General features: G+C 44.9%; 1 protein-coding gene across 1 annotated transcript in view; it reads left to right on the forward strand.

The window, feature by feature from the left end:
- chd6 (chromodomain helicase DNA binding protein 6) overlaps positions 1-14,306 on the forward strand; it is a 168,807-nt gene that overhangs the window by 69,113 nt on the left and 85,388 nt on the right. The window contains exon 3 of the mRNA XM_056301897.1: positions 13,051-13,648. Within this exon, the coding sequence (XP_056157872.1) occupies positions 13,051-13,648 (598 nt within the window). The remainder of the gene's footprint in view (positions 1-13,050; positions 13,649-14,306) is intronic.

Genomic DNA, 14,306 nt, shown 5'->3' on the forward strand with positions numbered 1-14,306 from the left:
TTCACAGACACACACAGTCACACATGCTCACACAGTCACACACAGTCACACATGCTCACACATGCTCACTCAGTCACACATGCTGTCACGTATTCACCAGCAACAACACACTCGCACTTATACACACTCATCAACAACCTGTAAAACACACACACACACACACACACACACACACACACACACACACACACTTTCTGGCCAGAAACCACAGTGTCCCAGTTCATTGACTCTCTTGTCCTCCATATGACCTTCACATGGAGGACACAGACACATCCTCCTCTTCCTCCAGCTGCGTAAGGCTCGTGGCCTGTCAAGGGTGTCTCCCCGCCTGCCGCCCAGTGACTGCTGGGGTAGGCACCCACGACCCCGAGAGCAGGATAAGCGGTGTGGGTAATGGATGGATGGATGGACATTAGTTGGGTGGGGGGGGGGGTCTTCATGTAAAGCCTCCTACAGACTGTGTGATTTGAGCAGTCCTGTAAGTGTATTACAAGCCACACAGTGCGATACGGATCTAATGAACTTGGGTACGACATCAGGTGTGATGTGTAGGAAACCCAGTTCTAAACGGGAACCGGTTCAAAATTAGTAAAAACCGGAGCATTTTTTAAGATCCGACGTTTTCGGTTCTGCTATCGGTAGTCGGTAGGTACTCGAGAAATCATGGAGTGAGATTTATATTGTGGCAATTGTGTTTTTTGAGGAATTTAAACGTCGCGAACATAATCTTGTTTACCGTTTTCTCCATCTCTCTGTCTCGCTCTCTTACAGCGCGAGGGGCGGGGCTGTGCTGTGCTCCACACACTCGCTCACACACGCACACACAGCTCTGCTCAAGGGCTCATCATGGCGGAGAGAACTAAACGTTCAAAAGTTTGGGTATATTTTTCAAAAGTCGATGACATCAACGCTCGTTGCCACAAGTGCAACAAATCATTTGCCAGTAAGGGTGGCAATACAAGCAATCTGTCGGAACATCTTTTGTCGAAACATGGTATTAATCTGCAGAAATGCGGCGTTTTCCACTGCTTTGCTCGTAGTGTTCCATCCACGTCCACTGCAGGTAAGCCGTATGAGCCATAGATACGGAGCTAGCTAGGCTAATAACGAATTATTACGAATAGGCCAATAAATAGAATATAATTGCTTAGCTAATTGTTTAGCTACAAATATATAAGCCATAGATACGGAGTTAGCTAGGCTAATAACGAATTATTACGAATAGGCCAATAAATAGAATATAATTGCTTAGCTAATTGTTTAGCTACAAATAGATAAGCCATAGATACGGAGTTAGCTAGGCTAATAGCCGGGGACACTATAAGTCAGGAGAGATCACGACTCCTGCCGGAGAAGGCAGAAATGTTGATTTTTCTGCGGAAGAACTGTTAGGATAATGTTCTAGGTTCTTGTTTGTTTGAACTTCCGTTAGCCTTTTGCTGTAAAAATTTATTTTTGATATATATTTTTTTTCTTTATCTACTTTTATTTTTTATCTTATTTGTTGTTCAATGTTGATTATAAAGTCTATAATTCAGACACATTTAAAACATTGCTGCTGCTGTTGCTGCTGAATAAATATTTGTTTATATCTATATAAAGTTATATAATAGAATAATAAAGCAATGTCGATTCTGTTCTTGATTAAGTATCTTTTTTCTTGCATAATAATCAAAAAGAACCAATAAGAGTATCGATAAAGTACAGAACCGATAAGAGTAGTAGTATCGATAAAATCCTAACGATACCCATCCCTAGTGATGTGTGTAGACTGTACGACGGCAACACTGCTGAATCGCAAGTCCATAAAACGTCATCGGCGTGCGCGCCGCACCAGCGCATGTCATCGGCCTATGCCGCCGGCAGAGCAACATGACGCCGAGCAGGACTCGAGTCCTTTCAGTAGTCGCCGCAGCTCGTGTTGTTGCTCGTTGTGTTGAATCCAGGGCATTTGGGTCACAGATGCTAACAGTGTGTTGGTTTGTGTTTAGCGCCAGCGAAGCTCCTGCGGGGCGTTGACCAGTGCGTCATGGCGTGCTGCATCTCTATTGGTTGGCTAGTAGACGTAGGTCGTAGCAGCGGTCACACTGTGAGACGGCCGTCCTACATTTCTGAGGCTGTCAGACTTTTGTCCCAGGTTGTCTTCAGTCACAAGACCGTAATAATGGCCGTGTTGGAACCTGTCTCACAGTGAGCCTGTCTCACCGTGAACCTGTCTCACCGTGAAACTGTCTCACCGTGAACCTGTCTCACCGTGAGACAGGCTCACAGTGTGACGTAGGACCACCGTTTTGGAGCAACGACCACCTTTAGTCATCTTTCATCTGAGACGGCCACATCACAGTCTGTAGGGCACGGGTTTGAAGTTAATGTAAGTTGCAGTGTATTTTAAGATGGGGGGGGGGGAGACAAAGTTCCCATTCTGTTGTTTGTATTGAAGCGAGGTGTGTTTGTTTTCACAGGGGTGTCAGCAGGTTGTGTTGAATCGTAGTGTATATTCAGACTCGAAGCTTTCTGTTGACTTGTAGGATCTCTTGCCGGGCTGAACACTGCAGATTTGGCGGCCAAATGTCCAGTTACACGTTGTTTTTACCAGAGAACCGTGAGCGAAAAGACTTGAGGTGGTGGTAGTTGTTAAAACTAAACACGTAACTTCAGCAGGTCGTTTCAGTCGTGATCGTTTTCCTTTTCTTCGACACACCACCATCACGTGCATCAGATTTACGCTTGGAAGCCATGATTATGAGGGTAAACACGCAAAAATGTAACTCAAAACACAACGCACACAACGTCTACGCAATCCAACATGAAATGGCGACGACGGCGTGGCGTTGTTCTCCCTCGGGCCGGTGAACCGCCTAAACCCTGCAGTGTTCTGAGCGTCGCGCAAAGTAGACGGTCCGTTTGTTAGTATGAGCCATTGCGTGTGACTCGATCTTTTAAGATAATGGGCTTTACGCAGGTCCGTTCGTAAATACGGGCGTTCGCAAGTCGGACGTTCGTGACCCAGGGACTCCCTGGACTAATTTTTTTCATTTTTCTCTTTATTTACCTTGGTTGTGACTATTTCCCAGCTTCACAATAATTCCACACAGAGGACCACCCCCAAGGTTGGACTAACCCAGGGCTCGAACCCGGGACCTTGCTGTGAGGCGACCGCGCTAACCACTGCGCCACCCTGCCGCCCGTAATATAATAATTTAAAATGGCCTCCATAGTGGACCACACTACCCCAGCTGGAAGAGGGTGCGGTGTTAGTATTAACGTCACTGATTGGTGGAGCTGTCTGTCGGTTTGACGCAACTTTTCGTGACTGTGTTCCCGGGCGTGTGACGTCAGGTTACCCTTGAATATCAACATGTCTCTGTGTTGTGGATTCAAATGCACGGTGCTGGCCTTGCTGTCTGTTACAGGCCACGAATATTTATCACTGCATGTAGTAGTTCTACAGAGTACACAGTCATTATAATACCCGGAGGTCTGAGGTCTGTCTCGCACCCGGCGGCTGTGAGGTGACAGCGGGTCTCAGGATGAACTCTGATATCTCCTTAACCTGCAACGGTACAACACATGCTAACATGTGTAGTGACCCTAGTATTTACCCCACATGTGTTACCCCTAGTAATTACCCCATACTATGTGTCTGTAAATAGTGCTAGTCCCCTCTCAACCCTCCATATGTACTATGTTAGTACTGTTAGTATTGTTTGTACTGTTATTATTATTAGAACTGTTTAAGTACTGTATAGGGTGGTAACCATGGTAACCATGCATGTTGTCTCTAGGATGGCTGTCACTTTGAATTTGAATATCGAAAGTATATATTTATGTTAATAGTTGAACAAAAATTACGAAAACTTAGATCACCCAACTGGCAGTAAAGTTAGAGATGTAATAGAATAGTTGTGCAAAATGGAGGGCAACAGCTGGAAGCCTGATTATTCCGAGAGATTAGAACGCCAGATAGTCTTGGGAGTGAAGTGCATTATAGTAACAGTGTATTTGTAGTTGCCAACTCTTTGATTATGAAAATGTAACAGTGTTTCTGTTCACATTTTCCCCAATAAATTCTTCTGAGAGATTAAAGCTTGTTAAACAGCTGATTACCGGCCTCTGGCTAGGCCGATATTCAGCCTTGACATTCAAGACATTATGAATTTGAACTCATCCGCATTTCTGTTCTAAGCATCCAAGAGGATGTTTGTGTTAAACTGACAGCAGTGATCTGTAATAACATCCGGGATCGGCTCTGAGCCCTTTCTTGTTTGCAGTGGTGATGGACAGGTTGACGGACGAGATCAGGCAGGGGTCTCTCGTGGACTATGATGTTTGCAGATGACGTTGTGATCTGTAGTGAGAGTAGGGTGCAGGTTGAGGAGAGCCTGGAGAGGTGGAGGTATGCACTGGAGAGAAGAGGGATGAAAGTCAGTAGGAGCAAGACGGAATACATATGCGTGAATGAGAGGGAGGATGCAAGGAGTAGAGCTGGTGAAGGTGGATGAGTTTAAATACTTGGGGTCAACTGTCCAAAGTAGGGCTGTCAAAACTGGCCAAAAATGACGTTCGATTACTCCTTCTTAAAAATAACACAGGTTCGAACCCATTGGAATATATTTTTGCGCATGATGTCCATAAGAGAGCAAACCAATACAACGAGAGGCATAACTACTCCTACAACTACTACTCCTCCTCCTCCTACTACTACTGTAGGTGTGTTTATTTCAAAGTAAACATGATCTACATACCTACACATTGCAAGATAAACAAAATAATGTCCTATATGTAAAACTTAATTTAAAGACGACAGACTCTCTCTCTCTCTCTCTCTCTCTCTCTCTCTCTCTCTCTCTCTCTCGCTCACTCGCTCTCTCTCTCTGTGCGCCGTGGTTGGAGTGAGATGAGTGATTTGTAATTGATGTGTTATTTGATAGCCTAATTATTATATAGATGAGGTCATATTCACACTGGTTCAAATAAACAATATTCCCACTGGTTTAAATAAGTAATTTTTAAATAAACAATTTGATAGCATTTTTCCATCTTTGCTGAGCAAGAGTTTTGTGCGAAAGGAAGTATTTCCAAACGGGCTTTTTAGATCGTCCATCCATCCATCCATCCATCTATTATCCAAACCGCTTATCCTGCTCTCAGGGTCGCGGGGGTGCAGGAGCCTATCCCAGCAGCCATTGGGCAGCAGGCGGGGAGACACCCTGGACTGACCGCCAGGCCATCACAGTAGATTATTAGGAGTGAAAATCACTGCGACCGAGTTGGGTTGTGAACTCTGCCATCTTTCCCACATGGTTGTTGAATTATTCGATCGTTTCAGCTTGACCTCAATGTCATTTTCAACCAGTGAAAGGGACGTTGTGTGACTCCTGTCTGTCATGCGGCGTATTCAGTGCAGCGGCCGAGGCTCTCGCGAGGCAGACAGCCACATTAGTGCGGCTTCTCTTTTCCACAAACGGATATTAGTTTTCACACTCGAATGTCTGTTTTTTGTTTTTTTTTGTTTTTTGTTTACAATTCAGTTATATATTTGATTTTGGAATATTCATTGACAGCCTAGTTAAAAGTAACGGGGAGTGCAGAAGAGAGGTGAAGAAGAGAGTGCAGGCAGGGTGGAGTTGGTGGAGAAGAGTGTCAGGAGTGATGTGTGACAGAAGGGTACCAGCAAGAGTTAAAGGGAAGGTTTACAAGATGGTTGTGAGACCAGCTATGTTGTATGGTCTGGAGACAGTGGCACTGATGAAAAGACAGGAGGTGGAGCTGGAGGTGGCAGAGATGAAGATGATAAGATTTTCATTGGGAGTGATGAAGAAGGACAGGATTAGGAACGAGTATATTAGAGGGACAGCTCAGGTTGGACGGTTTGGAGACAAAGCAAGAGAGGCAAGATTGAGATGGTTTGGACATGTGTGGAGGAGAGATGCCGGGTATATTGGGAGAAGGATGCTGAATATGGAGCTGCCAGGGAAGAGGAGAAGAGGAAGGCCAAAAAGGAGGTTTATGGATGTGGTGAGGGAGGACATGCAGGTGGCTGGTGTGACAGAGGAAGATGCAGAGGACAGGAAGCGATATAAATGGATGATTCACTGTGGCGACCCCTAACGGGAGCAGCCGAAAGTAGTAGTAGTAGTAGTAGTAGTAGTTGAGTCTGGAGTAATTTGTTTTGTACAAACTGTGTTTGACACTTGATCGCTTAAGTTGATTGGTGAGTAGTTTTTTTATGGGGTTCAGAACATGTTCCCTGAGTCTCTTATCTTCTTTTCTTTTCTCCTGCCATTCATCAGTAATCTTTTAAACTTTGAGATTTAACAAAATTATTCAAAACTAAAGATCCTGCGTCCGTCTTTAAATAGAACAACAGTAGAGCCTTGGTAGAAGTCCCTCATCCTACAGGGCTGATATATGTAACTACTGTAGTTATGTTGCCTCTACTTTGCAGAAAGGACGAGAGCATGAATGCTGGACGGATTCATTGGGAATGTGGAATTCTGAGAATGAGTTTTGGACCCTGTGGTTTTGAAGTTTGGGGTCAGAAACCTGGGAGCAGATGGGAAAGGCGATCTGGCGCTGGCTTGACCTCTCATCAGCATCAGAACCAGCTCGTCCAGTGTCTGAGAGAATGAGTCAGACAAAGCCAATATTTTTTAACTGAAAACAGCAAAGCTGCAGTGAGAACAGACAGGAACTAGAGGGGGAAGAGCACTGATGCAGACTCAGGACACAGATCATTTTACATACTGATCAGCTCAAGAAACAATGCAGCCCATGAAAAACTAACCTGAGCCAGAATTTACTTATTTATACTTAAACTAACTTTTATTTATACTTTTAATAACTTTTATTTATACGCCACTTTCTTAAAACAATGTTACAAAGTGCTTTACAAAGAAATAAAGCAAGACAAGGCAAAAATATGGGTAAGGCCAAATAAGTAAGTAAAAATAAATAAAAACTGGGCGTTGAGGTAGCATAGCGGTCTATTCCATTGCCTACCAACACAGGGATCGTCGTTTCGAATCCCCGTCTTACCTCCGGCTTGGTCGGGCGTCCCTACAGACACAGTTGGCTGTGTCTGCGGGTGGGAAGTCGGATGTGGGTATTTGTCCTGGTCGCTGCACTAACACCTCCTCTGGTCGGTCGGGGCGTCTGTTCGGGTGGAACTGGGGGGAATAGCATGATCATCCCACGTGCTACACGCGCCTGGTGAAACTCTTCACTGTCCGGTCAAAAGAAGCGGCTGGTGACTCCACGTGTATCGGAGGAGACGTGTGGTAGTCTGCAGCCCTCCCTGGATCGGCAGAGGGGGTGGAGAAGCAACCCGGACGGCGCAGAAAATAGGGTAATTGGCCAAGTACAATTGGGGAGAAAAAAGGGTAGGGGGGGCCCAAGAATTATTAAATAAATAAAATCAAATATTTGTAAAAGCGTTCATAAAAAGAAAAGTTTTAAGATGAGATTTAAAAGAAGCGAGAGACTTGGTTTGTCTTAGTTCGACAGGAAGGGAGGTCCATAGTGTGGGGGCTCGAACAGCAAAAGCTCCATCACCCTTTGTGACAATCCGACACCTGGGAATAACCAGCAGGGCTCCATGTGTGGATCCTAATGGTCAAGAGGGTGTGTACCAGGTCAATAAATCAGAAGTGTATGTAGGAGCAAGACCAATAAAAGACTTAAAAGTGAGCAATAAAATTTTAAAATCGATTTGAAATATAACAGGGAGCCAGTGTAGGGAGTCAAGCACAGGAGTGATACGGTCATGCCTCTTTGACCCGGTAACGAGCCGAGCAGCGGCGTTTTGTACCACCTGCAGACGGTGGAGGGAGCCCTTGCTGATACCAGAATAAAGCGCGTTACAATAGTCCAGCCGAGAATAGATAAAAGCATGTACAACTTTTTGCGGTTCGGCAATTGATAAAAATTACCTAATTTTGGAGATTAGCTTGAGCTGGAGAAAGCATGACTGAAGAACATGTTTGATATGATTATCAAAACCGAGGTTAGCATCGAATATTACCCCAAGATTCCTAGCAGCCTGCTTAAGACTACCTGACAGACTAGCAAGATTAGTACCAAAAGGGCTGATGGAATTTTTGGGACCGAACAGAATGACCTCAGACTTATCATCATTACATTTGAGAAAAATTTTGAACAACCAGGATTTAATGTCAGGGGGCCAAGTTGTGAGGTTTGCTAGGGTCTGTGGGTTTTAGTGGCATGTGTAATTGTGTCGTCAGCAGTTGTTGAAGTTGATATTGATGTGGTCATTTTGGATGATTCGGAGCAGATTTTGGACACTAGCAGCTCTCAAAAAGAAACTATTTTTGTTGTCATCAAAAGATGAATCCAGAAAAAGTTGTAGTGTTTCATGTGTCAGCGATGTCCTCAAGAGAAAACCAAACAGCTTTCTAAATAATTCCTCCATATCTTACCTTTTCTTTTGTTTCAGTTTCTATCTGACACACTCTCTCTCTGTCTCTCTTTTGAGTGCATGCTGGGAGCAGAAGACAGTGAGAGTGAGTGTACGTTTTAGCGTGAGTGCGTTTTTAATTTTTTCTACCTTTTGTTGTTCTTTTTTGGGTTTGTGTTTTGACAGATTTGTTGTCATGCTGGTGTTTCTTGATTCCAACGTGGTTTTGACTGGGCCGGCTTTGAGTCACGTAGACTCATGGAGTCGGAGGCATGGGGCCAGAGAAGCTCGCATGCTGACATGAAGTTCTTTACTTCATCCTACACCCTTTTCGAACATGGTTATTACTTGTGTTGTTACAGAGAGTTTGCAAAATATGTTCACTATTATTTCCATTTGTTCTTGTATTCCTGCCTGTGTATTTTGTTTTGTTATTTTAGCATGTTCGAAATAAACGAAACGAAAACGAAGTTAAACTCTGTCCAACTTTCAATTGCCCTGTGGGAGATTGCGTTTTAGCGATCTGTGAAATTGTCGGTTATGACAGTGTAAAGTCTGCATCGAGAATGAACACTGGAGTCATTATTTTTCTAGATAGTGTTGATAAAGTTAACGTGGTTGTTGAGAAAGGCGTGGTGATCCAAGACACCTTTATTGAGGTGGTGCCACTGGTTAATCCAGCCAAAAAGATAATTTTTGTCTAAAGTCCCTCCGTTTATTAGCAACGAAATGTTGCGGAGAGAGCTGACGAGTCGCGGACAATTAATGTCCCTCATAAAACTGATTCCTCTCCGCTGTAAATCTCTGCATTTAAAACATGTTGTTTCCTTCAGAAGGCAGGTCTTCATGATTCTGAAGAACCACACTGAGGAGTTAAATTTGATGTTGAAGTTCGGAGTAGATGGTCGAGCTCAAAGCAGGAAAAAAACACAACAGGAAAAACAAAACAGTGAAGCTGAGTTTCAGGCTGCTGGCTCATGTGCTACTGATCCAGGTTCTGTTAATCCAGGGGCTGCTGGTTCAGTTGCTGATGATCTGGGTTCTACTAGTTAACAACTGGTCAGGTCCCGCTTTCAAAATGTAGCCCAGATGGATGTCCCATCACACTTTTTCTTTGGTCTGGAGCATAAGAATGGACGGAAGAGGCTCATTCACAGCTTAAAATCTGATGCTGGGCAGGTACTGAATGACCATACTGCAATTCGTAAGTGTGCTGTCAATTATTATAGTAACCTGTTTAAATGTGAGCACAGAGAGGAGCAGGCAGTGTCTCAGAGCTTTTTCTGATCTTCCTCAGGTTGAACAGCAGAGTAATGTAGAGTTGGAAGCAGCTCCCTCCTCTGATGAACTCTATGCTACTCTGCAGAGTGTACAGAGTGGGAAAGCTCCGGGAATTGATGGCCCACCTGTTGACTTTTACAAGTCTTTTTGGTCGGTGGTGGTGGTGGTGGGGGGGGGGGGTTCTGCTGGCAGTGCTAAATGATAGTCTTGCCAGAGGGCATCTCCCATGAAGCTGCAGGAGGGTGATTCTTACCTTACTGCCAAAGAAAGGGGATCTACAGTCCATTAAAAACTGGAGGCCTATGTCACTGCTTTGCACTGATTATAGGCTCCTCTCAAAAGTGTTAGCAACCAGGCTGAGTAAAGTGATGGAACAAGTGATTCATTGTGACCAGATCTATTGTGTGCCTGACAGGTTAATTACAGATAACATCAATCTGATTCGAGACTTTTTAGAGATCTGTAAGCTGTTTTGCATCAAAGCTGGTATCATATCAATTGATCAGGAAAAAGCGTTTGATCGTGTTGAGCATGAATATTCATGGTTCACGTTGAGTGTCTTTGGTTTTGGTCCTGGTTTTATTGACAAAATTAAGGTTCTGTATTGTGACAGAGTGTGCTGAAAATTAATGGTGGTTTGAGCGCTCCTTTTCAAATCTAAAGGGGAGTTAGACAAGGCTGTGCCCTCTCTGGCATGTTGTATTCCCTAGCATTTGAGCCTTTGTTGCACAAACTAGATCTGATCCTCAGGGTATAGCTATTCCAGGTTGTAATGCACCCTTAACACTGTCGACTATGCAGATGATTTGGTAGTCAGCAGGTTATTGACATGTTTGTGAGGGATGTCGTCCAGTTTGGCTTAATATCTTCAGCCAACGTTAACTGGATCAAAAGTGAAGCTCTCAGTGTTGGAGGTATGCTGGAGAAAAAGCTCAGTTTGCCTGGGAGGGTAGAATTGGAAGACAGGGGGGCTGAAATATTCATGAGTATTTTTAGGTGATCAATCTGTTCTTAAAAACCAGAAACATGTTCTTGAAAAGGTCAAAGGTCATTTAGCAAAACGTAAGTGGATTTTAACCAAGATGTCCTACAGAGGTCAAGTCCTGATCACTAATAATTTGGTATCGTCAATTTAATGGCATAGCTTGTCAGTTATTGACCCCCGCCAGGCCTGCTGTCCAAGATCCAGGCTCTTCTTGTCAACTTCTTCTGAGACAAACTGCACTGGGTGCTTCAGAGCAGTGTTTCCCAACCTAATCCTCAAGGACCCCCTATCCTGCAGATTTTCATTGTAACCCTTCATAGGTAGCCCTGCTTGTATTTACTCAACCAATCATCTCATAGCACTTAATAATGCAAGGTGTGCAAAATCTGACATTCATTGCTGATTGGTTGAATTACTACAAACAGGTACCTATTCAGGGTTGCAAAGAAAATCTGCCGGATAGGGGGTCATTGAGGACTGGGTTGGGAAACATTGCCTCGGAGTATGCTGTATCTGCTGAGGGTTGAAGGAGGACAGGGCCTAATCCACCTGAGCAGCAGGGGGGCTACCTTCCGTTTCCAGTTCCTAAAAAGGTATCTGTGCGGTCCTACGAATTTAGTGTGGAGGTCACTGGCTTGTGTGCACCATTTTGAGCTAGGTGGATTGTAACTGAATATATCTTTGTTTTTGATGGACTTAAAGCAGCTTAACATCAAGGAACTACCTGAATTCTATCGTGGACTGTTCAAGGTGTGGAACTTGTTAGAAAAAGAGGGACTGAGAAAACGCAGCTCTTTGTTCTGGCTAACTCTGCTCAGGTGGTTCTGTGTGTCTACCGTGGTGATTCTGGGACTTGTAGTTCAGCTTGCAGGTCCAAACATGGACAATGCAGCTCCTCTTTCCTCCCGCTTAGAGCTGAGATCGACTCGTGTCATCACTCTGCTGCTAAATAAATGGAGACAAACTCTCACAAGTGGTGAGCGAACACTGTTAAATCAGTATTATAATGGCTGTGTTAAGCCCGATGAAAATGATGGTTTCCCTTGAATGAACATTTCCCCAGATTTTAAGGACTTTACCAGACCTTTTTTAAGAAGTGGAAATTCCTCTGAGTTTTACAGGTCCAGATATTTGTTAAAGTTCTGCACTTGGACAAAGTAAATGGTAAAACTGACACTCCATGGAGAGCTCACTTAGGTTTGAGTGACAGTGTGAGTGATAGTGTTGGGCCTGAGAGGAGAGCACTGTACAAACCACCATTGATCAAAAAAGCTGCTCATGGAGATCGCTGGTTCGAATCCCCATGTTACCTCCGGCTTGGTCGGGCATCCCTACAGACACAATTGGCCATGTCTGCGAGTGGGAAGCCGGATGTGGATATGTGTCCTGGTCGCTGCACTAGCGCCTCCTCTGGTCGGTCGGGGTGCCTGATTGGGGGGGGGGACTGGGGGGAATAGCGTGATTCTCCCCTGCACTACGTCCCGGGGGTGAAACTCTTCACTGTCAGGTGTAAAGAAGTGGCTGGCGACTCACATGTATGGGAGGAGGCATGTGGTAGTCTGCAGCCCTCCCCAGATCAGCAGAGGGGGTGGAGCAGAGACCGGGATGGCTCAGAAGAGTGGGGTAATTAGCCAAGTACACTTGGGGAGAAAAAGAGGGATGATGTTAGCCATGAGTGCCCATTTTGCACTAATCGTGAACCTGTCTTTCATTGTTTCATGGAATGTTGTCGACTGCTGCCATTTTTTACAATGCTGGAAAATGTTTTGGGGTAGTTTGGGGAAGTCTTTTCTATACCCGTGTTCATTCTGGGCTACAGGTACTCTCAGAAAAATGAAGTCAGATGCGAGCTTTTAAATTTCATTCTGGGGAGAGCGGAGGTGACCGTGTACCTGAGCAGGAGAAATGGAATGGAAAAAGCTGGGGATGATGATGCTGTTTTTGTGTTTGTAAAAATGCCCTGTGATGGCCTGGCAGCCTGTCAAGGGTGTCTCCCCGCCTGTTGCCCAATGACTGCTGGGATAGGCTCCAGCATCCCGCGGCCCCGACTGGGATAAGCAGTTTGGATAATGGGATGGAAAAATGTTTAAAGCGCTTTTAAAAGTGAATTTTTATTATTTCAAAATGATGAAAAATCTGGAAATTTTTTGCAGTGTGTGGCGTTATAAAAAATGTGCTTTGCTGTGTTGTGGAAGTTGAACTGATCTTTGGGAGCACTGCGATGATTTGGATTCTGTGGAACTTATGTTGCTGACTGTGTTGTTTTTTTTATCCTCTTCATTTTTTGTAATTTTTAATTAAAGTATTGTTACAAAGCTCTCCCTCTCTCTCCCCTCCCTCCCTCTCTCTCTCTCGCTCTCTACTCTAGATGTTCAGCGGTCCACTGAAGCACACTGCACCTTCATCCTCCGCTGCAGCAGCCTCCTCTTCCTCCTCGGACCAATACAGCACTGCACAAACTACACTACCAACAATCCCAAGGGGTCAGCTGGTCCTGGGCCCCAAGGACCAGCTCCGCCTCATCAGCCCTGTGGGTGTCGCCAAGGAAACAACCAACCACTGCACAGCGGCGGTGGCCCAGGTGTCTAAACGCCCAGAGGGAGGAGAGAGGGGCGGAGCTTCTTCCCTGAGTGAGGATGACGATGCTGGGGGTGGGGGCAGGGTAAGGAAAAAACGTAAGAAAAAGGATAAGCGGGAGAAAGGAGGAGGAAATGAGAGGGAGAGCACCAAACCAAAGAAACGGCGGGAGGAGAGGGCCCCCACCCCCACCAGGAGGGGCAAAGACTCCAAGGAGCCTAAGAAGGCAAAGGAGCAGAAGGAGAGCAGGAGAGATGGGAAGAGGGCGGGGGAGGTGAAGCCTCCAGCAGCCCCACCCCCTCCCTCTGCCGAACTGCCCGTGAAGGTGCCCGCTAAGAGAGGGAGGAAGCCCAAAGCCAAAGTCCCGCCCCGAATACCTGCCAGTCAAAGTGAGTCAGTGGACATTTGTCTGTCCATCTGTGTGTGTGTGTGTGTGTGTGTGTGTGTGTGTGTGTGTGTGTGTGTGTGTGTGTGTGTGTGTGTTTGGTCTAACAGTGGATTATGGCAGCTAATTAGCCAAGTATTGACTGTTAAGGAAGAGACGGCACTGAAAGCAAGTGTTGATATTATGTACAATATTGTAGGGCTGTAAGAAAATATTGAGACACTCAGGTATCGTGATATTATCTTTCGTGATCACTATATCGATTTTTAATTGTTTATATGTAAAGGTTCGTGACAAACATGTTGTGTTGTGTGTAACCCCACGACTGCTAGATAAGTGTTGTAATCTGTCTTCAGCCATCTGACTCTTCCACTCCAGCCCAACAACGTAAACTGAGATAGAAAGTAGCATAAGCACAAAGAGCAAAGGCCTATGAAATCACAATATATCACCTTTCGTACGGTATCAAAATATATCACCTTTCTTACAGTATCACGATATATCGTGATATATTGAGTCGTAACCCCTGTATCATGATACGTATCGTATTGCCAGATTCTCGCCAATACACAGCCCTACAATACTGAATGAAGAAATGCAAAATGTGATATTCATCCAAAGACGTTTGGGAGTTTGGAGGTAAAACAGTAGTAGTACTTTTT

This window comes from Lampris incognitus, chromosome 2 (genome assembly GCF_029633865.1).
Source record: "Lampris incognitus isolate fLamInc1 chromosome 2, fLamInc1.hap2, whole genome shotgun sequence".
Lineage (NCBI taxonomy): Eukaryota > Metazoa > Chordata > Actinopteri > Lampriformes > Lampridae > Lampris > Lampris incognitus.